Source organism: Amphiura filiformis, chromosome 10 (genome assembly GCF_039555335.1).
Source record: "Amphiura filiformis chromosome 10, Afil_fr2py, whole genome shotgun sequence".
Taxonomy (NCBI): domain Eukaryota; kingdom Metazoa; phylum Echinodermata; class Ophiuroidea; order Amphilepidida; family Amphiuridae; genus Amphiura; species Amphiura filiformis.
In genome coordinates, this window is record NC_092637.1 from 44,535,330 (window position 1) to 44,561,377 (window position 26,048).

Sequence of the window (26,048 nt, forward strand, 5' to 3'; positions counted from 1 at the left end):
AGTTACTTTTTGTGCAGACTTTATATGGCTATATTTGTAGGAATTTTACAAGTGCCCTCCCCAAAATTTGACCCTGAAAACATACACCAGACCAATGCACCATCTGGGGTTCATTTGGTTCAAATATTGTTATAGCTTCACTCACTAAAAATGGGTGATGGGTCGATGTGCAGCCACCTTGATCCTCGTTTTTCAATGACCCCCCTTTTTTGTTTTACTGAATGCCCTCTTCCAATGACCCCGTTTTTCTTTTCCTGTCACTAAAAGACCATTTTTTCAAGAATTTTGGACACAGTTTAGACAACCACTCACCAAATTACCCATTTTTTCATTATTTTTCTTCAAAAAATATCAAATTTTGATGACTTGACTCAAAATTCCCTGTCTCACTGAAAGACCAGCTTTTTGGGTCTCTAGGCACTCATTGAAAGACCCCTGGTTTTGAACTGTCTGCACATGCATGCTCATCACTTCCAAAGTCAAGTGCACCAGCGTTCGAAATAGGGCCGGTCAGCCGGCCACTGGCCGGTAACTTTTCTGACTGGCATCTAGTTGCCGCCCCGGCTGGCCGGTATCTTTTTAAAGTCAAGCCCGGCTGGCCTGCAACTTTTTGAGGCATATTTCGAACACTGAAGTGCACCCACCCCACCCCCGGCATTTTCAGACTCCTAGGTTTAGATTAGGGTATAATTTCAACTGGTATTTGTTTTTTCATTCTAAATAAGTCTGGAAAAAAATTTAGCAAAATTTGTGAACATTTTCCAGAATTCTGCCATTTTACCTTTTATGATGAACAGAAATAATTTCAAAGTCTATAAAACACTGTTATAGTCAAACTTAAAAATACAGAAATTAGTTTGAGCCTTAGACTCAACATTAGACTCAAAATAATTTCTTTATCTCAAATGGAATATCAAGTAATGTTCTATTTTTAAAAATTACTGTTTATCAATTTACTAAATTCCACACCAAGACAAACAGCCATGAATACATTCTGGTGGCTAACTAAAATGTAAGAAATTCTTTACACACTTACTGTACAATGCACAGCAGGGACTGCCTTTTGAGGAGAGCCAGAGCAATCGCTCTCTACTGCTCTCCTTAAATCTGATATAAGAGTGATATTTAGCTTTCCTTAGTTGACCATTGAGGTAGAAGAGGCCTTAAGACAAATGAAGGACAACAAGGCACCAGGCATTGATGATGTTACAAGTGACATAATCAAAGCCGGGGGAGAAGAGGCAATACTACAGCTAACAAAACTTTACAATCAAATACTGGAAACAAAGAAGATACCAAAGAAATGGAAAGAAGCTAAAATTATTTTACTTCACAAAAAGGAGGACAAGGCAGATATCAAAAACTACCGCCTAATCAGCCTTCTTTCTCATGTATACAAGATATTCACAAAAATCATCCAAAGCAGATTAAAAGCTACATTAGACCAAAATCAACCCAGAGAGCAAGCGGTTTTAGGGGAAGATTCTCAACCACAGATCACCTACAGGCGATAAATCAACTGATTGAAAAATCAAATGAATACCAGCTTGATTTATGTCTTGGTTTTATAGATTACCAGAAAGCATTTGACTCCATAGAGCATACGGATATGTTTGATGTACTGAGGAAGAGCGGAATAAACGAAAACTACATCTGCATCCTAGAAGATATATACACAGATGCCATCGCCAAAATACACATAGATAATGATGTTTCCAAGGAGGTGAGAATAGAGAGAGGAGTGAGACAGGGAGATACATTATCACCAAAGATTTTCACAGCAGCACTGGAAGAGGTTTTCAAAAGTCTAACCTAGAGAGAAAAGGAATCAACATCGACGGGAGATGTTAACAGATCTTAGATTTGCAGATGACGTTGCACTAACAACAACATCGGTGAAGGATATGGAAGACCAACTGAACAGCTTGTGCAAAGAAAGTATACATGTGGGACTACAAATGCACAAAGGAAAAACACAGTTTATGACAAACTTTGAGACAAAAGAAACAATCACAATAGCAAATCACCCGATCAAGAAAGTTGACAACTATAAGTACCTAGGACAGACCTTGAGAATGGATACCAACACAGCTGAAGAGATCCTAATCCGTGTAAAGGCAGGTTGGAGATGCTTTGGTATGCATAAAGAACTGTTGACAGATAAAAACATACCACTGTCACTGAGGCGAAGAGTTTATGACCAGTGTGTGCTAACAACTATGACCTATGGTGCAGAGACTTGGTCCACAACAAAAGAAATGGAACAGAAATTGGTAACAGCACAGAGAGCTATGGAAAGGAAAATGCTCCACCTCTCATTGCGTGATAGAGTCAGACATACAGACATCAGAAAAGTAACCCAAGTCAAAGACATCTTGCAAAAGATTAAAGAAACTAAATGGAGATGGGCAGGTCACTTATCAAGAACTGACGATAACAGGTGGACGAAGAGACTTACAGAATGGCAGCCAAGGACTGGAAAGAGGAGAAGAGGAAGGCAAAAAAGACGATGGAGAGATGACATCACCACCTTCATGAGTACAACAGCTTGGGCATCAGCGGCTAGGAACAGAAGGAGATGGAAAATGCTGGAGGAGGGCTTCACACAGCAGTGGGTGAAACAGCCTGATGAGTGAGTGAGTGAGTTGACCATTCTCTCCTTACATTATTTTGTAAATGCTCTAAACAGCTCTCCTTGAAGGCTCCAGAAGAGCTATTTAATGCTCTCCTGCAAATTCCAAAAGACAGTCCCTGACAAAGTAATATGTAACCTGTTACCACAAAATGAGCGTAAAGTCCCAAGTTGGTGGTTTCAACTTTCGAGACCTTACAGTTCTTGAGTTGATGTTCTTTGTTTGAAGACACCTGTACATGTAGTCAGTGGTATGTCCTTTGTGAATGAGGACATAATAATGTATTTAATTCTATCCCCATTCACAAATTTCAAGATTTCACTGCCAATACAGACGTTTTCATGCAAAGAACATTAACACAACAGTCAGAATGTCTTAAACCTCCCAACTTGCGACTTTTGTCGTGGGAGCAGGTCACATATTGTAAAATTTCTGACAAAATTGAAAGTAAATTACCAAGAGATTTCTAGTTAATAAATTGTTAAAAATGTCTATTGGCAAATTTACTTCTGGATTAGCAAAATTCAAAATCTTTGATATCGTCCCAATTAGAGCATTTCAGGCTTTGTTATTAATGTGGTATTTTACGACAACAATGCACATCAGAATCATGTAAACAAATTTTAGAAGAAAAATGGACTTTTCAAGTTGAAATCCATACACTCTCTATGGAAGACATGACGTTAAAATTAAATCAATCTTCCACACACACAGTTAATTTCAAATGGAGTTACCTGCATGGGTGACTTCTTTTGAAATCTACACCCCTGTATGGGAGAATAAGGTTATGTCTTTAATAAGGAGTATATTCACCAATTAGAGCGAGTTCTTAGTTATGAGTGAATCCTACAATAATGCTTTAATTGTCTTTAGAAAATTGAATGAGTGTGTCAACCATAGAAAAGAACTCGCTATGATCCGGTCTGATGACGCTATACTGGTAGCTTCTGCTCCCTGATGGCTCCTGCTGTGGGGCCTTCTCTGCTGAAGAAGCATACTGCCTCAATGCAGGATGGTAAACACCTGACGATGATGCAGCTTGGGCCTCATTGAAATTAACAGCAAAAGCATCACTGTAAGGTCTGTGTAAGAGTTTTTTGCTAGAAGTAACTTGGGCTTCATTTGTGGTACTCAGAGATTCAGTGTCAAACCTGGCTGTACGCTTTTGCTTGCCTCCATAGTTTTAGCAGCTACAGCGCCACTGTCGGGTCTATGTAAGAGTGTCCTATGTGGTCTTCTGTTGTTACCATGACCAGTGCGTTTGATACCCAAGTGAACTTGCTTTTTATGCGCCCTCATATTACTGTAGTTGTTAAACGTTTTATCGCACATGTCACATTTATGTTTGCGCTGTCCCATGTGTACTTGCGTGTGCGCGTTCAGATCGCATTTCCAGCGGAATTTTTTGAAGCAGATATCGCACTTGAATCGCATTTCTTGGTGACGCAACCTGTGGTTGTACAACTGTTGATTCGTACGGAAACATTCATTGCATTCGGGACATTTATTCGGCTTTTCCCCGGTGTGAATTGCTTCGTGCTCCCGAAGGAACAGCTTAGTTTGGCAACCTTTCCCGCAGTGCATACAGACAAACTTGTACCCGGTATGGTGCTGCATGTGTACCTTCAAACAGGCGGGGCTGACAAGACGTTTTTTGCAAATATTACATTCAAATTGCTTCCCGTTCACATGCAATGATTCGTGTTCAAGAAGCCGTTTTCTCTCATAAAACGCTTTTCCCGCAGTATTGGCACATTGCTTTGCCTTGCGTGTGCATTTTCTTGTGTTTCTGAAGGCTTATTATGTTCTTGCAAACTTTGTCGCAAACATCACATTTTTTGCTTCCGGTATGAGTTAGCATGTGTCGATCATAATGTGATTTTACGCTGAATGTTTGAAAACAAACTTGACATTGCAATGCAGTGCCATCGTGTACTTCCTTTTCATGCTTGCCTCGATCTCGAAAAAATGCAAACGATTTGTCACAATCGATACTCCTACAGGGGTACCTCGGGGGTAAATCCTTGGCCCTTTCACCGCCTTTCCCATCATGAACTACCTTTCTATGTCTCTGCAGACTAAGGTTATTCTTGCACACTTTTTCGCAAATATCGCAAACGTTATCATCCGAATGAATCAGAATATGTCGTTCGTAGTGACTTTTAAACGGAAACGTTTTATCGCACTCTTCACATGTGTAAATTTCTTTCGCGACATCATGAGCGTCTATCTCATGCTGTTTTCGATCTTTCAAATATAGAAACGATTCCTTACAATCATTATTCCTGCACCGATACTTTAACGCCTCCGTCTCGTGAGCTGCCTGTTTGTGCCTCAGCAGACTCAGTTTATTCTTACACACTTTGTCGCAGATATCGCAAATGTTTTCATCCGAATGAATCAACATATGACGTTCGTAGTGACTTTTAAACAAAAACGTTTTATCGCACTCGTCACATGTTTGCAATACTTTCATGTCATCGTGAGCTTCTTTCTCATGCTGGGTTCGATCTTTTGCATGCGGAAATGATTCGTTGCAATCGTTATCCCTGCAATGATACTTAAACTCCTCTGTCTTGTGAGCTGCCCTTTTGTGCCTCAGCAAAGTCGCTTTAGTCTTGCACACTTTGTCGCAGATATCACAGACTTTATCGTTTGAATGCATCCACATGTGTTGTTCGTAAACGCTTTTAAACGGAAACGTTTTATCACACTCTTCGCATTTATAATCTGCTCCTACCACGCCACCGTGAACTTCTCGCTCATGCTGGTTTCGATCTTTCTTATTCGGAAACGATTCGTTGCAATCTTTACTCCTGCAGAGATGCCGTAACGGCAACTCGACTATCTCGTGAGCCGCCCGTTGATGTCTCAGCAAACTCAGTTTATTTTTGCACACTTTGTTGCAGATTTCGCACACTTTATCGTCTGAATGAATCCACATGTGTTGTTTGTAGAAACTTTTAAATGGAAACGTTTTATCACACTCTTCGCATTTGTAAACTTGTCCTTTCAAATTCTTCTTTTTCCCAAATGTCTTCCTTCTCCTTTTGCTTCGTGTTGGTACATACTCCTCCTCATCCTCTTCGGCATCACTTTCGGATTCGTAAATGGATTCGTCAACATATTCCTCTTTTATGTCAATAACTTCTGGAGTCACAATTTGTTTTCGTTTCCTCCTAGGTCTTACCTTCCTTCCTTCCGTCTCACTTTCATCTTCTTTCATATCCATCATTTCCTGACTTTTAATCCGACTTATCTTGACAACATAATCTACATCTGTCTTTGCCGCATCCCCGTTTCGATTTGCATCCTCATCCCCAAATTCCTCCATTTTCAACACACCCAAATCATCCGTTGATAACCTCTCAATTTTCACTTCACATTCACGAACTGGCACCTCAACCAGGTCATCATCTTCGTCATCACCGCTGCGGTTCTGTCTCTCCCCGGCTTCATCTTTGTCAACGCTTTGGTCCGCATTAGGGTGCGCTATCGATATGTGCCGTATCAACCCTTGCATATTCTTATAAAGTTTATTGCACAATTTACACTCCTGTATCCGAGTATGCGTTAACTTGTGACGCTTAAGGTGACTTGGCGCATGAAAAGATTTACTGCAGACGTTGCAATTCCACTTACCCGTCCACCTCTTTCGGCTCTTTTTACCTTTCTTTGAGGGATTTTCGGTTTGCGTTTCCGCATTCTGAACTCCCTCGAGTCTGAATACCACAGTGTCATCAGTTGCTTCACAAAACATCTCAAGAGCGCTCTTACTTGCACCTACCCCACCACTATCATCACTTTGTCTGCTTTTCTGTTTCTTCGCCATAGCTTCCGCATGTTCACTCCTGTTGTGTATCAACAACGCCCCCGCATTCTTATAACTTTTTCGTTGAGCTTGCGTGTGTACTAATAACATGTGACGCTGATACAAAACTTTTTTCTGGAAAGTTTTCTTGCAGTGACCACATTCAAACACGTTTTTGTCATGGTATGTTTTCTCGTGATGGAGCAAGCTACTCTTCCGAAAGAATGTCATGGAGCAGAAAGGACTTCGACATCGATACATGTAATTTCTGATGTTATGAAACTGCTTCCGTCTACAAGAGATGTTTGGCCTTCTCTCAGATGCATGACCTTTCCCAGCATCTGCTTCACTGTTCCCAATACTTTGACCATCATTGGAGGTGTGGGTTGTCCTGTTCTCTTCTGACAATGTCCCTTTGTTCCTCGATATACTTGCCTCTTCTTTATCTATAGAATCTTCATTGCTACAATTTGATCCATTCATTTCCCTGATTAACCCACTGTCAATCAATAATTCTGGACATTCTTTGACAACAGGTGTCTTTCCTGTCTTCTCGCCTTCACACTGAGTCCATGCATCTACCATCTTCACCTCATGACCCACAGTTGACCTCTGACCTAAACTTGACCTCTCTGTCTCTTTTGAAGACAGTTCCTTCAGATCTCCTTCATACTGACTCCAAGCATCCACCTTGTTGAATGAGGAGCAATCTGCCTGGTGTTGGCTCTTGATATGATCCTGCCAGTTGGCAAGGGCGCCCTCACAGAAAGAACAGCTCACCATGTGCCACTTGATATACTTGGATGCAGCTGAAAAATAGGAAAGAATGAAGGAAGATATAATGAGTGAGGTAAATTCATACATATTGGTGATGAGTTTTTAAACAAAAAATTAAAACATTTAAAAATGTTTAGAATTGGTGGTATAAAAAGTTACGGTTAATAACTGCGTATTTATACTTGTTTAATAGAGAAATTGGACAAATTCATGCACACGGGCTGGGTTGTTGATGTGCCTAATGCAGAAGCCCCCATTGGACAAGCATCAATATTCAGCCCAAATACACTGACTTGTCTATTTCCTCTAACAGCAGGTAATACACAGTTTGTAACCCATTTCATACATTTAAGGGGGTACTACACCCCTTGATAAATTTGTAACTATTTTTGCATTTTTCTCAAAAACTAATAAAACACTGGTAACAAAAGTTATGTATATTATAGGGGCAAGGAATCCAGTTACTACACTGGAATTTCAGTGACTCAAAACAAGTAGTTATTGATTTATTGATCAAATATTGGTTTTCCCTCATTTTTGACTGTAACTCCACAACTTTTGTCTGTGCTGAAATAAAATTTCCAGTGCAGTAGTTGTAGTCCTTGCCCCTATACTGTAAAAGTAAAAAAAAAAAAAAATCTCTTGAAAATAACCTTTTGCATTAGGTTTCTATTGTATCAATATCAAAACCGCCAAATTTAATTCTCGCGCAATTGACAAAATCTTCAAAATCGCGAAAATGTCTTCTCGCGAAAATATTGACTTTTACAGTAATATACATATCGTACTTGTCACCAATGCACTAATTTTTTGGGGGGGAAAAATGCAAAAATAGGCTCAAAATTGGCCAGGGGTGTACCACCATAAGAGAGAAATCCTGCAATTTTTGCTATATTTTCACTCTCTCCTATAAATAAAGCTTGAAGAAAATTTAAAACCATATAAAAAGGTTGAAGTGTCATGTATAACGTAAATATACAGGACCGTAGCCAGGATTTATTTTAGATGGTGGACCTTTTGACAAAAATTGTTCTAAAAAAGGCTGATTTGAATGTTTTTAATACAGAAAAAAAGATCACATTTTGTGAATTTTTCCTTCACATGGCCAAGGTGATGTGGGGGTGTGACCGGAAACATGGAATCAACTTTTATTAGCCTAAAAAAGCACACTGTTTGGAGTCCGGATTCTATTAAGTCTATTAAGTCTAATCTAGCCGTGTTCACATTGTCGGACATACGCCCCAGCGGAACTTGGTCAGCGCAAGTTGCTAGGAGTAGCAGTAGGCGGTACCAGTAGTACCGTAGTGGCAGTGTGAACAATAGTCAGCGTTCCGCCAGGCGTACGTCCAACAATTTACTCCTGACAAAAGAGAGTTGGGTGTAATCTCCATGTATGCTGCAATATGAATGCTACTACAGCTGGCACTCAGTTAGACTATGCCATAGTCGATTTTTGATAAATAAAAATACGTTATTAATCATGATGAACGCATTCAGTTGAACTCGAATTTATACTGATATTTATTACATCAAATTACTAGTATAAAATGGTTATGAAAAAGTTTATATAATTATATTTGTGACAGTAAAAGTAAAGTATCGTGAGGCTTATATTATTGAATGCAACATATCATAATAGCATAACTGTAATGGCACTCCAATACTGAACAATTCTAATTTTAGAATCTGCCAGTTTATTACGATTTAAAATCGACTATGGACTTTCACTTTTAAGCAGAACTTTACCCCGGGACTCACACACTGTCAATCATACTTGTTTATCACTAAAATCTAACCACAAGACTAAGCATGGTGGTACAATACGCGCTAGATGCATACGTTCATCCACCAGCACAAAAGCGCCGCATTCCCTAGATAGTTGTGTACCATGTATAGTTATAATGGTACCAGTACGCGTCGGGAGGATTTAAACAATAACGAGATCTGGGCGACCAATTACAAGCCAGATTCATTTTAAAGATGCATTACATCATCACAATTTTAGTTAGGCCAGAAATTGGCCTAACTCTCAAGGCAAAGTCAGTAGTCCACTTGGGAAGCTAACATACAGAGGGAGTACGGTGACTGAAAAGATGATCAGTTGTGAAAATCTATCAATTGTGCACAAATTATTTAAATCGGAGTTTTAAGCTTAAATGCAATATCCAAAGTATGCACATTCATGACAATGGGCAAGTGGACTACGGAGTACTCAGTGTATGTTTGACCTTTTTTGGTCGGAAAAAGGTCACAGAAACACCGGAAATGGTAGCCGATGTTTACGCCAACTAAAAGTGAATGCTTGGTGGAACTGGCCGGCATAGTGCTAGGAGTAGGCTAGGTGTAGACATGCAGTATGAGTAGGGAAAATATTTGTGGAATTTTTATCAATGTAAGTCTACCGTGACATCGGGTGTAACTCAAAATGTGAACACAACTTTTATCTGCCCTACCTTCATCATCAGTACCATTCCTCCAGCTGATGTACACTTGTATCATTTGTTTGTTGGAGTCCTTCATCATATCTCCTCCTTCAGGTCCATCATCTCCTTCAAGGACATTCTGCTCTTCAGTGACAGGAAGTCTCTCAAGATTGTCATCGGCTTCCAAGGGAACATCCAGATCTTCAGCCTCTTGGATAGCATCCTGATTTTCAATTTCACAAAAGTTATCATGGTCTTCAGCTTCAATGATCTGATCATCAGTTTCAGTGATGGTGCTATGACTGCTTTCAGTCTCACTAGTTACCCTAGCAACCTTCCGATTATCAGTCTTGAGCAAAGTGTACTGATCTTCAGCATCCTCACAATCAGTCTCAATTTCAGATTCAGTTTGGGAGCTGTTAGTGTCATCATCACACGCTGCAGTAGAATTTTCAGTTTCATTCAGGGAGTTGTATTTATAAGCATTTGATTCAATACCAGCACTTGGACTTTGAGTGTCATTCAGGGAGCTTTGAGCAGTGGTTTCAGTAACATCACTTGGATTTTCAGCTTCATTCAGGGAGCTTTGAGCAATAGTTTCACTGGAAGATGTTGAATTTCCAGTTTCACATACATGTCCGAAGTTTTGATCAGTGGCCTCAGTGACAGCACTTGGATGTTCAATTTCATTCAGGGAGCTTTGAGAATTAGTTTCACTGACATCAGTGTGATGTTCACTCTCATTCAGGCAGCTCTGTGCAGTGGTCTCACTGAAATAATTTAAATGTTCAATTTCATTGATAGAGCTCTGAGCATTAGTCTCACTGATGTCACTGAGCTTGTCAATCTCATTATGGGAGCTTTGAGCAGTGGTACGATTGTCAGCACTTGAATGTACAGTTTCATGCAGACTGCTTGACATACTTTGAGACTCATTATGAGCATTCAAATTTTGGTTTTGCGTTCCACAGAGGGCGGTCTCATTATCAGTACCATCTGTACTCTGGTCCACCGTTGTTCCTAAATTCTCATCAGTCAATCTGTTGTCTTCCTCCATTGCTAGAGAAGTATGAGGAGGCAGCTCAGGGATGGGAGTGTTGTCATCGCTGCTGGTTGCCTGGACAACTACATTTTGTCTGGGGCTTAGTCCCCCATCTTGGGGGATTTCATCATCATCAGTCTCCATCTTGTAAGTTTATGGTACGGTAGCATCTATGGTGAAGTGTACAAATTGTGAGCAAAACTTTGTTGATGATCTGTTCAAAAATAAAGAAAAGGAAAATGAGTTCTAAATAAATCGCAGTCCGTAAACAAGATCTAGTTTAAGATTTCTCATCACCAAATAATGTCTCTAAAGGCCTTCCATCCTTATACATTGTTTTTACATTTCAGTAAACCATAAAGGAATATCAAAAATTAAAAAAATTGAGCAGATTTTGTGAAAAATTTGTGCCAGGTATTAATTGTAGGCTTGGATCCAAGCATCTCCCAAAATTTTAACAGACTCTGTGTTTTTTATTCAGATTTTAAATGTATTTCTCTATTCTGGAAATGGGATGAGCAAACTTGATAGTCTTCGCAGTCCAGTAATTTGAAATTCAATGGTCACCAATATATTTCTTTGTTTGTTTACTTGCTTGTTTGTTTGTCTTTCAGGAAAATATTACATCAAAAAATTGAGTCGCATCGTAAGCAGAGTCTTAGCTAGAAATTGAGAGTTGCCAGTCATTTGAATAAAATTGCCTGTCCTAATTTGACCTTTAAAACATTTACCAGACGTCTATTGCCCATTGGGGGTTCAAAGAGTTCAAATATGTGCTGATGGCTATCAAAGACCCTGATCGTAAGGTAGGTAGAACCATTTGAATAGAACCCATTTTGTACACAAAGTATAGGGAAATTTATTAGTATTGTGCTACCTTTTAAAACTATAATCAAAATAATAGCAGGTACTCACAAGTCACATCCAATATGAGTCCGCCTCAATCATGTGATATGGTATCATCAACTGTGAAGTGCAGAAGTTGTGAGCATAACATTGTAGATGATCTGTTAGAAAATAAAAAGAAAAGGAAAATGATGGCAGTCCATAATACACAAGATCTAGTTTATAAGGCCCATTCAGTGACTTGCTCATCCGGACGATATATCCAAATTAAGATTTTGGTACCTTTGTCATTGTCATATATATCTAGATGTGCTAACATAGCCTGCGAGTGGTTCAGCCAAAAGCAGTGTATTTAAGACGAAATATGACATTTTACACGAATCTATAATTTAGATACTGACAGTATATCTAAATTAGCTACATATCCCGCTACATATATTTGAATGGGGCTTCAATTTCGTCAGTACTACTGTTTTCTTCGTTTTTTTTGCCAAATTTGTCATTTCAAAAATACCAAATGACAATTTGAATGACTTGTCCTTCACTTTTAAACAATTTATAAACAATTTTAATTTTTTTACACTTGCGCTGGGATCACTGAACACCTCTCTTCGTTGTCATGATTCTGAGAAAATAACCAGAGAAAATTGCTGATTCCAACCAGTTTTTATGTCTTTCCTCACAACACTGGAAAGTTCTCAGTGTATTGTAGGCTCCTTCTAACTATTTCTTGCTGCCCTAAAAAAAAAAAACCAACAAAAAAAAACACCATCCCAGAGCCCAGAAGCCTCGAACCGAGGCTACGAGTAGGCCTACACACAATATTTTCATCGACCCGTCTGTCTGCTGAACTATATACCCATCATAATGACGTCATTAATTATAAATATGCAGGTTTTTTTATTCTAAACAGTATTTTACTTAGAAGTACGAGGACATGATTAAATCACATGTAACACGTCATGAAATATATTTGTATAACACTCTACATTTGTAGGTTTGGAGTAGGCCTATACTCAGTGTTCGAAATAAGCACTTATCCTCTTGTCCTCTTGTCCAAAAATCACTGGGGACAACCATATTGAGATATGTACTTATCCTCTGGACAACCATTATATTTTTCCTCTTAAATATGACACATTTTGGGGACAACCAAAATGTTTTGAGGACAAGCAGAATTTATGCTTTAGTTGTCCTCGGGACAACCTCCATATTTTCCTTATTTCGGACACTGCCTATACTGTATACATTTCTACAAACGGGGAATTGAACTTACATGAATTCCGGCAGGGAACAAACTTTCCGGAATCGGAGTGTCAGCAGATATGAAAAGCGGATCAAAATGGTACCCTAACTCCGAATTGCGTTACAATTTAACAAACAATTTTAAAACTACCCCTTTTCATGAAAATCAGCGTTTTTGACCCCTTAACGCGTCACGCGCTGAACATGCTCAACCAAGAAAAAACACCCCTTTTCACACGTTTTTTTTAGTCACGCATGCTTACATCATTATATTTGAGCCTCAACCGTAGGATCCTCCACCCCTGACTTCAAATCGTTTGAATTGCAATATCTCAAGAAGTAAATAAAGTGTGAAGTTTTTTCTTTCCACAAATTGAGCTAGTAAAATAAAATAAGCAACAAAATGAGACCAAAACTAGTTCAGTACCTGAGCCATGCTTGAGTTCTGGGACAAAACGTCCCAAATAAAATGTAACGCCTCCACCTTTTCCTATACCCCAATTCAATTATTCATAACGCACGACCCAATCCGCCAATGTCTGTTTTGCTATACAAATATAAATCAACACTAAATTATGCCCTGAATATATAAAAGGTGAATTTGCCATAATAATAAGTATAGAGGCCGTCAGCGTGACGTCATATGCCGCCATCTTGTGGGTACATGCTGCGATGGTCTTCGATCTACATGCGTGAACAGCAAAATCACCGTGGTGATGCGTGATAACACCTGCGTGGCAGGCTGCGCCCTGCGCGTAGTGTCCGACGCAGAATCCCGTGTATCATTTGTACCCACAAGATGGCGAAAGGCTGACGGCCTCTATTGTATAATTTGTAAGCTTACAAAAATAGGTGAATTTGCCATAATAATAAGTATTGTATAATTTGTAAGCTTACAAAAATGTATGTCTTTCCTCATCATCTGGATTCATTTCATGATTGATCATAATCTTTACATTGTCATTGCATTGCCATTGAAAACATTAATAAACAATAAACATACTCATGATACTGTACATCAAATATCATTCATGTCAAATAAAATAACATCATATCCATGAATCAAAGCTTTTCATTAATCACTATTGAGAAAGTTGTGAATTATTTTATTCACATTAATATATTAAAGTATATGGTCAATCTTACGTCTTAATCTCCGTCGTAATACATATCAAAAATGTCAGTAGATTCTATCACATTGCTTTTCCAATGTTTTCCCAAGAGTGGATTTACTTTTTCGTGGGGTTTTTCTTATCAAGATAGGGTATCGGGGCTCATTGCACAAATTTACACGCTTGGGCGATATCGTGTTTTTACGTCCATGTCAAAATACACCAAACCCCACGAAAAATAAACATAACGGAGAATTTGCTTGCATTTTCATTGCTGTCGCGACGGATATCAGGACGTAAGATTTGAAATAGTTATAAACCTTCTCATTATAAAGTAATTAATAAAATCTTTTGATTTTGATGGTGTATTTTTATGTTTTACATAAAGATTTATCATGCATTGCAGATTGTAAGCTTAAAGTTAAGCTTACCAGCAGTACTGTAGGCCTATATACTAAAATGCAGAAAACCTTTTACGAGCGCGACTACCGTGATGTTGCAAATTCGGCGCTAACAACGCGTACGGCGCACAGTTCATTCATAAATTTCCACTCGGCAACAACAGATCGCCTCAGCAGCCAATCAGAGACAAGTGCGTGCAACGCAGTAAATACGCGATGTATCCTTACAATATGCGCTCGTCTAAGGTTTTCTGCATTTTAGTATAGTGTATTGCATTTTCCACCCTGATGTGACATCTGGATCCGGGGGGCGATTATTTTTTTCGTACATCATATTTGTAAATTTTAATTTTTTCCGTTTTTCAAAATCAAACTCACTGAAAAAATTTTCTGAAAAATCAACTGATTTTACATGTACGCGTTACAAATATGATACGTACAAAAAAATTTATCACATATCCGGGGGGGCACATCAAAAAATTTTGGTGGGTCTTTGGGAGCTGAGTGTGTACCGGTAATAATGGGTAAAAGGAGGTCTTGGAGCTGCGAACAAGTAAAATTGGGGACTTTTGGAGCTGCGAACAGTCAAAACCGCCCAATTTATAGGCCTAAAACCTATCAATATCCTCATGCATGCATGTATTATACATACATACATGGATACATTTAAGTTCGTCTCAAAGCCCCTGCCCTGTCATGCCTGTGCGCAGTGTTCGAAATAAGCACTTATCCTCTTGTCCTCTTGTCCAAAAATCACTGGGGACAACCATATGTACTTATCCTCTGGACAACCACTATATATTACCTCTTAAATATGGCACATTTTGGGGACAACCAAAATGTTTTGAGGACAAGCAGAATTTATGCTTAAAGTTGTCCTCGGGACAACCTCCACATTTTCCTTATTTCGGACACTGCCTGTGCGCATTAAACCAGCTGGATTGAGCCATTTTAAGGTTTCGAGTGTTAATTATCACAGATGTCAACTCCAGGGATGTGCACCGCAGCACCTCTTCCATTTTTTTTTTCGGTGTGGTGGTAGATATTGATGAGAAAGGAAAATGATGAAATTGAAAATTTGAGCTTCATACTCCATTTCGTTTTCCCGTGGCAGCAATTTAGGGGGGTTAGCGTAAAAAATGTGTCGCGACGCGAAAGACGATGTTTGGAGGTCCATAAATGTATAAAGGGAACCCCTACAACTTTGAAAAGAATGGGTTTTTTTGTGTAGAATTCAAATCTGGCATCAGAAAACGTGTAACTCTCTTACTTTAGATATTGGGCCCTCAAAATGCAACTTTGTCCCTTTGACCAATTCCCCCCCCCCCCCTTGTGCGCATGCCAAATTTTAGGGATCCCAATTTACAAACCTTAAATGCATGGTCTGGATACATTACCCTCCCCAGGGCTCATAATTATTGCACAATAATTAGGCAAAAAAAAATTGTTTGTTTGTCTTTTTTTACAGATATTGCACTTGATGAAACTGACAATTTGAAGACTTGTAAATAAGTCAAAACACACATCACTTTAACTGGTTTAACTCTTGAGATGGTTCTGCATGTTATACTGTTCATTTTCTTTACATTTTCCTTCTTTAAATTTATACTAACCACTGTTTTACTAGCACATTTAACGCAAATTTAAAAAAAAAAAAAAAAAAAAGCAGGGTCGGGACCATTATACACGGTCGGTCGGACGTGGACAAACAAACAATTTTTTGGGGGGGCCTTATTGTAAAATTTCTGAACGGCCCGCCAAAAATTGCTTGCCCCCCTCTCTCTCGGCCTGCCAAAACTCGCTTGCCCCCCCCTACCTCTCGGCCCGCTAAATAATCTTTCCCCCCTTTAGACATGCCAAATTTTTGGATCCCAATTTGCAAACCTTTTAAAATGGTCTAGATATGTGTTGCAGGAAAATTTGCATAAATTGTTTCCGTACTGTTTTCCTAAGCCTTTTTTATAGAGTGTTTTATTTAAAAGGCGCTCCATGAATGCGACAAAATTGCTTCCCCCCCTTTCGGGCTTGCCAAAAATGTCTTGCCCCCCCCTCCCCCAGGGCTTAGGCCTATAATTATTGCACAGCCCCTTAATATTTGGTCAATTTTCGGAAATAAGGGCCAAAAATATACATAAATGTGCTTTTAGGGTGTGTTTGTATTGCGACAATCAAGCCCAAAGACTTGTACAAAGACTAATTTTTAGTTAAAAAGGCATTCTAACTTTTGGAAAACACATTTTCTTATATTTTCGATAGCCAATTATAGGCTAATGAATGTTGATTCTTAATTTCCTGTCATCCGCCTGCATCACCTTTTCAATTTGACCAACTTTCATTATTTTCATAAAAAAGTCAATTATCTGAAAATTGAGATGGAAATAATCAAAATCAAAACTCTCAAAATGTCTGGCATCCCCTGCTGATCACAATCATCAGTTTTAGGGGTAGAGGATGTAGTAAATAATGGACATTTAAGGATTATATCTCATCATGTTTCTAGTGATTACAAAAATTGCATACCGGTATTTCTTTTCATTTTAAAATAAAAAATGTCTGTAATGATGATCTATGCATGCCTGTTTTGAGATGGTCTTTCATCAACAATATAGGTAATAGATGAATGAAAGTTTTGACAATAATGAAATTTTCCAAAATATTAAATGAATAATGAAATCATGTACCTCAGTCATATTTCACTGAAAAAAATGTGACGGGAAAACTAATTTCATCAAAAATAACATAAAAATATTCAAATTTTGAAATAATTGTTTTGGGGCCATTTTCCCTCAAATTGTCCAAATATTAAAATTTGACTTGCCAGTTAGAACTAAGGGGCTGTCCATAATTTTCGCCATTTTCACTTACGTACAAAGCGTCACGTAACTTTTTACCCCCTCCCTCCCTCGAAGTTACGCATACAAATAAAATGGCGAAGTATTTGAGTACTACTTATAGCAAAATTGAGATGTTGGGTTGGGGTTTTGGTTAGAGTTAAGGTTACGGTTTGATTAGGGTTAGGGCTAGTGTTCCAGGAGAACAGTTGGTTCTGGATTAATATTTTTACAGATAAGTTAAGAAATGCTAAAAAAAACCTTCCTTTTAAACCATATTTTCATGAAAACGAGAGCCATCAATAAATTAAAATATAGCTTAAAATGCAGCCCGAATCTTAACTAAAAAACCAATGCACCCCAAAATCTACCGAACACCCCAATACTCTCTTTTCCACTAAGAACCCCCGGGATCACATCATATATAGGGGAACCAGGGGGACTTCCTTTTGGCATATTTGGTGTATATTCTTGCAATTTTGACTATATGTGTTTTGTCGCAACAGTGACAATCCACACTTGAGCCTCTGCTGCCATTGATCCTATCGCAGATAGAAATATTTTCTTAATGTATTTTGGTATGAAATAAAATTAAGCATAATGTACCACTGTGCATAGACTCTAAAATAAAGAGAAGAGAAAATCATTGTTTGCATGGCATGTTATAGAAATTGTTAGAACGAATTGAACAATTTTAGGTCAATTGGTTATAACTTATGAATAAAATAATGGAAAATACCATAATTTTTCACTTTCATTTTTTTATTGCTCAAACAAATCGCCATTTTTCTTACGTACACATGCCCAGGATTTTTACCCCCTCCCTCCCTCTTACGTACGCTTTGTACTTAAGTGAAAATGGCGAAAATTATGGACGGCCCCTAACTATCAAAATAGGATTTAGCTATGTTTCATTTGGCAAAAGGAGATAATATGTGACACGATCAAGGGAAATGAGTCGGATGTCGCTAATATTGATTTTGAGATATTGGCAAAGAAAGTATTAAAATTCTTTTGTTTTATATTGTTTTCAGCGATTGATAAATTGACGTAACTTCACAAAGAAAAGTCGTATCAACATGGGGTTTCTGAAAGCTCTGAATGTCATCTTAAGAAACATGTGTAAAACTCATTTTCGACCAGGGCCGACATGTGACTCATTCCCCTTGATCATGTCAGATATGCTTTTATTCCAAAAAATTACTGCTGTATTTTTATCCCCACATGGCCTTTACGAGGGGGATATTGCGATAGTGTATTCCTTCTGTAGGGGTGTGTATGTATGTAGGGTATGTTCCATTTTGGTTAGGTTTTGCCTTCTGCCTATTTTCTCAGAGACTAGGAGCTACTAGGTCTCACGTTCCTCAAACTTGGTGGGTGGGTGGGTGCATCTTGACCCGAGACAGAACAGGTTTGTATTGGTTAGTGGGTCAAGGTCACTGAGGTCATCCAGGGGTCATCTGAGGTCAAATTAGTAAAAACTCATATGAGCATGAAACTTGGTGGGTACAGTCAACATTTAAAGCCAAATTTTTGGAAGGTCACCAGGGTCATCTGAGGTCAAATTAGTAAAAACTATCAGATGGGCTTGAAACTTGGTGGGTACAGTCAACATTATAAAGCAAAATGTTTGGAAGGTCATTTTGGGGTCACCAGGGGTCTTCTGAGGTCAAATTTGTAAAAACTGTCGTATGGGCATGAAATTTTGAGGGTACAGTCTACATTTAGAGCCAAATTTTTGGAAAGTCATTTTGAGGTCACCAGGGGTCATCTGAGGTCAAATGAGTAAAAACTGTCGGATGGGCATGAAACTTGGTGGGTACAGTCTACATTTAGAGCCAAATTTTTGGAAGGTCCTTTCGGGGTCACCAGGGGCAGGGGGGCCTCTGAGGTACAAGTTTACTGACCGCCCAGCCAGGGGGATCGCATGGTTCGAGAACCGCCTATTTTTCTGGAATAGGGAGTAGATCTTGTTTACGTACCATGCGATCCCCCTGGCTGGGCGGTCAGTAAACTTGTACCTCAGATGACCCCTGGTGACCTTCGAAATGCCTTGAGCGCTCTTAATTGAGTGGATATGTGCCTTGTCGCTATTATTATTATTATTTATTAAAACTCATTTTTTTTTTTTTTTTTTTTTTTGAACAGATCATCAACAAGGTTTTGCTGACAATTTCTGCACTTCACAGTGATACCGTACCATAAACTTACAAGATGGAGACTGATGATGATGAAATCCCCCAAGATGGGGGACTAAGCCCCAGACAAACTAATAATCACAACTCCCTGAATGAAACTAAAAAAATTCCTGCAGCTTGTGATGATGACACTAACAGCTCCCAAAATGAATATGAGACTGATTGTGAGGGTGCTAAAGATCAGTACACCTTGCTCAAGACTGATAATCAAAAGGTTGCTATGGTAACCAATCAGACTGAAAGCACCATCACTGAAACTGATAATGAGAACATTGAAGCTGAAGACCATGATAACTTTTGTGATATTGAAAATCAGGATGCTGTCCAAGAGGCTGAAGATCTGGATGTTACCCTGGAAGCTGAGGACAATCTTGAGAGCCTTCCTGTCACTGAAGAGCAGAATCTTCTTGAAGGAGATGATGGAACTGAAGGAGGAGAGGTGATGAAGGACTCCAACAAACAAATGATACAAGTTTACATCAACTGGAGGAATGGTACTGATGATGAAGGTAGGCCAGACAGATTGTTGTTTAAATGCAAGAAAGTCATTTGTATCCAGGTCCAGGTGTAGGGTCTGGATGGTCGGTCAGGGTAGTATCCTGGGCAAATGTGGATTGCTGGAGCTTTGCCTTGGGGCATGTGACTGGTTAGGAACTTGGCGAGAACAACTTTATTTTGGACCATGTCACCCAACACCCTGATCAGCCTAGGGGCCCTACCAGGTCGCTGATGATTAGGGTAATATCCTGGGCACATGCAGATCGCTGGAGCTTTACCCCTGGATGGGGTCTGGTTAGGAACTGGGCGAGAGAACGAAGTCCTTCATGTTATTGTCACCCAACGCCCTGATAAGGGTAGGAGCCCTACCAGGTCCCTGATCAGGGTTGGGATTCTCTGGCATACACTCTGTCTGCTGCCCGCCTTTTCCCTGTGGCAGGTTTTACTGTATACATATATTTTTACTGTTCTTTTTGTTTGCCATATCTTGTGTACTTCATGTTGGACTTTCACAAAAGGTCCACTTTTTTCTGTAAAATGGTTTAAAATTTTCTTCAAAAGGAGAGTGTGACTGGAAATAATTATAGCAAAAATTGCAGGATTTTGTATGAAATAGGTTACAAACCGTGTGACCTGCTTCTAGTGGAATTAGACAAGTACTTGTGTTGAATGGTGATGCTTGTCCAGTGGGGGCTCGTGCACAAGACAGCCCTCGAATTAACCCACGGCACCCATAGCATTTTGCCGTGGGTGCCCAACCCCACTGCCGTAATGCCCTCAAAATATGTCCTTTACCCAAGGCAGTCACTTGCTGTGCCCTCTAATGAAGTTGCCGTCGGTGCCCCAGCCCTGCCCCTTCATTATAAAATCATATATGTTTGTGTGTGGTTTTTTTTTCACTTTTGAGAAATTGCCTTGGTGCCCTTCTCAAATTTTCAACAGTTGCCATGATGCCCTCTTGAAATATTACAAACTGCTGTGCTGCCTTGCCTTTTCAGTGAAAATCCAAGGCAATTATCAACTTGCCCTAAAAAAGTTGCCGTGCCCCTTCAGATCCTTAATTCGAGGGCTGGCACTAGACAGTCCCCAGTTACATGGGCATGGAGCATGAGCATGGATTTGTCTAATGTCTATCTGAACAAGTCATATCCAGTTCTTAATTTTACTATAATTAAGAACTCTCACCACCATGTAGTCTTGAGCTATTAACCCGCATAGGGCTATTCTCACTCACCATTTCTTCCTTCATTCTTTCCTATTTTTCAGCTGCATCCAAGTATATCAAGTGGCACATGGTGAGCTGTTCCTTCTGTGAGGGTGCCCTAACCAGATGGCAGGATCATACCAAGAACCAACACCAGGCAGATTGTTCCTCATTCAACAAGGTGGACGCTTGGAGTCAATATGAAGGAGATCTGAAAGAACTGTCTACAACAGAGACAGAGAGGTCAACTTTAGGTCAGAGGTCAACTGCGGGTCATAAGATGAAGATGGTAGATGCATGGACTCAGTGTGATGGTGAGAAGACAGAAAAGACACCTGTTGTCAAAGAATGTCCAGAATTATTGATTGACAATGGGTTAATCAGAGAAATGAATGGATCAAATTGTAGCAATGAAGAGTCTATGGATAAAGAAGAGGCAAGTTTATCCAGGAACAAAGGGACATTGTCAGAAGAGAACAAGACAACACAGACCTCCAATGATGGTCAAAGTATTGGGAACACTAAAGCAGATGCTGGGAAAGGTCATGTATCTGAGAGAAATCCAAACATCTCTTGTAAACGGAAGCAGTTCGATAACATCAGAAATTACATGTATCGATGTCGAAGTCCTTTCTGCTCCATGACATTCTTCCGGAAGAGTAGCTTGCTCCATCACGAGAAAACACACCATGACAAGAATGTGTTTGAATGTGGTCATTGCAAGAAAACTTTCCAGAAGAAAGTCTTGTATCAGCGTCACATGTTAGTACACACGCAAGCTCAACGAAAAAGTTATATGAATGCGGGGGCGTTGTTGATACACAACAGGAGTAAACGTCCGGAAGATGTGGCGAAGAAACAGAAAAGTGGACAAAGTAATGATAGTGGTGGGGTAGGTGCAAGTAAGAGCAATCTTGAGATGTTTCGTGAATTAACTGATGACACTGTGGTATTCAGACTCGAGGAAGTTAAGAATGCGGAAATGCAAACCGAAAATCCCTCAAGGAAAGGTAAAAAGAGCCAAAAGAGGTGGACGGGTAATTGGAATTGCAACGTTTGCAGTAAATCTTTTCAAGCGCCAAGCCACCTTAAGCGTCACAAGTTAACGCATACTCGGATACAGGCGTGTAAATTGTGCAATAAAGTTTATAAGAATATGCAAGGGTTGATACGGCACATATCGATAGCGCACCCTGATGCGGACCAAAATGTCAACAAAGATAAAGTTGGGGAGAGACAGAACCGCAGCGGTGATGACCTGCTTGAGGTGCCAGTTCCCGAATGCGAAGTGAAAATTGAGAGGTTATCAACGGATGATTTGGGTGTGTTGAAAATGGAGGAATTTGGGGATGAGGATGCAAATCAAACGGGATGCGGCAAAGACAGATGTAGATTATGTTGTCAAGATAAGTCAGATTAAAAGTCAGGAAATGATGAAAGGAGATGAAAGTGAGACTGAAGGAAGGAAGGTAAGACCTAGGAGGAAGCGAAAACAAATTGTGACTCCAGAAGTTATTGACATAAAAGAAGAATATGTTGACAAATCCGTTTACGAATCCGAAAGGGATGCCGAAGAGGAGGAGGAGGAGTATGTACCAACACGAAGCAAAAGGAGAAGGAAGACATTTGGGGAAAAGAAGAATTTGAAAGGACAAGTTTACAAATGTGAAGAGTGCGATAAAACGTTTCCATTTAAAAGTTTCTACAAACAACACATGTGGATTCATTCAGACAATAAAGTGTGCGAAATTTGCAACAAAGTGTGCAAAAATAAACTGAGTTTGCTGAGACATCTACGGTCGGCTCACGAGACGGAGGTGTTAAAGTATCGGTGCGGGAATAACGATTGCAACCAATCATTTCTATGTTTGAAAGATCGAAAACAGCATGAGATAGAAGCTCATGATGTCGCGAAAGAAATTTACACATGTGAAGAATGCGATAAAACGTTTCCGTTTAAAAGTTTCTACAAACAACACATGTGGATTCATTCAGACAATAAAGTGTGCGAAATTTGCAACAAAGTGTGCAAAAATAAACTGAGTTTGCTGAGACATCTACGGTCGGCTCACGAGACGGAGGTGTTAAAGTATCGGTGCGGGAATAACGATTGCAACAAGTCATTTCTATATTTGAAAGATCAAAAACAGCATGAGATAGAAGCTCATGATGTCGCGAAAGAAATTTACACATGTGAAGAGTGTGATAAAACGTTTCCGTTTAAAAGTGTTTACGAACGACATATTCTGATTCATTCGGATGATAACATTTGCGATATTTGCAAAAAAGTGTGCAAGAATAACCTTAGTCTGCAGAGACATAAAAAGATTGTTCATGTTGGGAAAGGTGGTGACAGGGCCAAGGATGTACCCCTGAGGTACCCCTGTAGGAGTATCAATTGCGACAAATCATTTGTATATTTACGAGATCGAGCCAAGCATGAAAAGGAAGTTCACGATGGCACTGCATTGCAATGTCAAGTTTGTTTTCAAACGTTCAGCCTCAAGTGCCTTTATGATCGACACATGCTAACTCATACAGGAAGACAAAAATGTGATGTTTGTGACAAAGTTTGCAAGAATGTATTAAACCTTCAGAAACACAAGAAAATGCACACGCAAGGCAAAGCAATGTGCCAATACTGCGGGAAAACATTTAATGAGAGAAGCCGGCTTCTTGAACACGAATCATTGCATGTGAACGGGAAGCAATTTGAATGTAAAATTTGTAAAAAACGTCTAGTCAGCCAGTCTTATTTGAAAGTACACATGCAGCACCATACGGGATATAAATTTGTCTGTATGCACTGTGGGAAAGGCTGCCTAACTAAGCCGATTCTGCAGGAACATGAAGCGATTCACACTGGGGAAAAGCCGAACAAATGTCCCGAATGCGATGAATGTTTTCGCACGAATCAACAGTTGCGCAACCACAGGTTGTTTCACCAAGATATGCGATTCCAATGCGATATTTGCTGCAAAAAATTCCGTTGGAAATGCGATCTGAACTCTCACACCCAAGTACACATGGGTCAGCGTAAATATAAATGTGACATGTGCGATAAAAAATTTAACAACCAAAGTAACATGAGGGCGCATAAAAAGCAAGTTCACTTTGGTATCAAACGCACTGGTCACAGTAAAATTGGACGACCACATAGGACACTTTTACACAGACCCGACAGTGATGCTGTACCTGCTAAAGTCATGAAGGCAAGCAAAAAGCGTACAGCCAGATATGACACTGAATCTCCGAGTACCACAAATGAAGCCCAAGTTACTTCTAACAAAAAACTCTTACACAGACCTTACAGTGATGCTTTTGCTGTTAATTTTAATGAGGCCCAAGCTGCATCATCGTCAGGTGTGCACCATCCTGCATTGAGGCAGTATGCTTCTTCAGCAGAGAAGGCCCAACAGCAGGAGCCATCAGGCAGCAGGAGTTACCAGTATAGCGTCATCAGACCGGATCATAGCGAGTTCTTTTCTATGGTTGACACGCTCATTCAATTTCCTAAAGACAATTAAAGCATTATTGTATGATTCACTCTTAACAACTAACAACTCCTTCTCATTGGTGAAATTAATATACTATTTATTGAAGACATGACCTTAATACAGGGGGGGGGGGGGCTCTTGGAAGTGACAGGGATATGTAGACAGCAGTTTAAAACTAGGGGTCTTTCGAAAAAGGGGGGGTCTTTCAGTGAGAAGATCCCAAAAAGGGGGGTCTTTCTGTGAGACTGGAAAATCTGACCAAAAAAGGGGGTCATTCAGTGAGACTGGGAAAAATTTTGGGTCATGAATACTCATGATGTATAACAGTTGATTCAAAATTTTGAAAAATAATGAAAAAATGGGGTCATGCAGTGAGAGATCAGAAATTTCCCAAAATTTTTGAAAAATGTGGGTCTTTTGGTGACAGGAAAACAAAAAAGGGGGTCATTGGGCGAGAGGGAGTTCAGTAATACAAAAAGGGGTTCATTGGGTGACAGGGAGTTGAAAAATGGGGGTCAATGTGGCCGCACATCCCCGTCATCCATTTTTCATGAGTGCCCCTGGACCTTAATCTCCCACCATACAGGGGGGTGTAGATTTCAAATGAAGTCACCCATTCAGGTAACTCCATTTGAAATTGACTCCCTGTGTGGAAGTTATTTAAGGTCATGTCTTCCATAGGGAGTAATGGATTTCAACTTGAATAGTCCATGATTTTGTTCTAAAATTTCTTTTCTGTGAAAGATTTTCACAAGATTTTGATGTGCATTGTTGTCGTAAAATACCACTTGAAAAACAAAGCATGATGTGCTCTAATTTCGATAATATCAAAGATTTAAGTTGTATTTCCCTTAATATCCAGAAGTATATTTGCCGATAGAAATCTGTTTGTAATTTGACTTGCAGTTTTGTCAGAAATGTTACAATATGTGACCTGCTCCCACAAAATTGGTGTAAATTTGCAAGTTGGGAGTTTCGAGATGTTCCAAATGTTGAGTTGATGTAATTGCTTGAAGACACCTATTGGCAGTGTGGTACATGCATCCTTTATGAATAGGGACAGAATTGAATACATGTACAAAGTATAAGGGTGTGAGTGAGTCCCGGGAATTTGAGTCCCGCCCGAGAATCCTATTACCTATTTTTTTTTTTTTTTTTTTTTTTTTTAATATTTTTTTTTTTTGGTTTTGTAGTGTCTCTGGACCTAGACCTAAATGCTAGGATCATTCATGGTTGACCTAAAAAAAAATTGAATTTTGCACATTGTTTTGTGTTTTTAATATGAAAATTGATACATAGTTTTCATGTCATACTCTATTAATGCATTGAATACCCGGTTACCCGCCCGAAAAATCCGCCGGGTACCCGGGCACAAAATTACCCGAAAATCACACCCCTACCAAAGTACAGCATATTATGTCCCTATTCACAAAGGACATACCACTGACTATACCATGTATACAGGGACATGTCTTCAAACAAACAACAGCAACTCAACAATTCTCGCGTTTCACAATACGATGCGCCTCC

General features: G+C 39.4%; 3 protein-coding genes across 4 annotated transcripts; 2 read left to right on the forward strand and 1 right to left on the reverse strand.

The window, feature by feature from the left end:
- Positions 1–2,644: 2,644 nt before the first annotated feature.
- Positions 2,645–14,035, reverse strand: LOC140162911 (uncharacterized). 2 transcript variants are annotated; one of them, XM_072186222.1, is made up of 4 exons: positions 13,924–14,035; positions 11,602–11,693; positions 9,675–10,900; positions 2,645–7,253 (listed from the first exon to the last, which is right to left on the reverse strand). In XM_072186222.1, exons 3-4 carry the CDS (start codon positions 10,828–10,830, stop codon positions 4,357–4,359), a joined length of 4,053 nt encoding a protein of 1,350 aa, XP_072042323.1. In that variant the 5' UTR covers positions 10,831–10,900; positions 11,602–11,693; positions 13,924–14,035; the 3' UTR covers positions 2,645–4,356. The 2 variants fall into 2 exon arrangements, with proteins under 2 accessions (XP_072042323.1, XP_072042324.1); XM_072186223.1 differs by lacking the exon at positions 13,924–14,035 and having other exon boundaries at positions 11,602–11,783.
- LOC140162913 (uncharacterized) lies at positions 14,022–22,441 on the forward strand. Its single transcript, XM_072186224.1, has 3 exons — positions 14,022–14,185; positions 19,270–19,828; positions 21,084–22,441. The coding sequence occupies exons 2-3, from the start codon at positions 19,336–19,338 to the stop codon at positions 22,439–22,441; spliced, it is 1,851 nt and encodes a 616-aa protein (XP_072042325.1). The 5' UTR covers positions 14,022–14,185; positions 19,270–19,335.
- LOC140162914 (uncharacterized) lies at positions 22,392–24,643 on the forward strand. Its single transcript, XM_072186225.1, has one exon. The coding sequence runs from the start codon at positions 22,452–22,454 to the stop codon at positions 24,546–24,548; it is 2,097 nt and encodes a 698-aa protein (XP_072042326.1). The 5' UTR covers positions 22,392–22,451; the 3' UTR covers positions 24,549–24,643.
- The last annotated feature ends 1,405 nt before the right edge of the window (positions 24,644–26,048 follow it).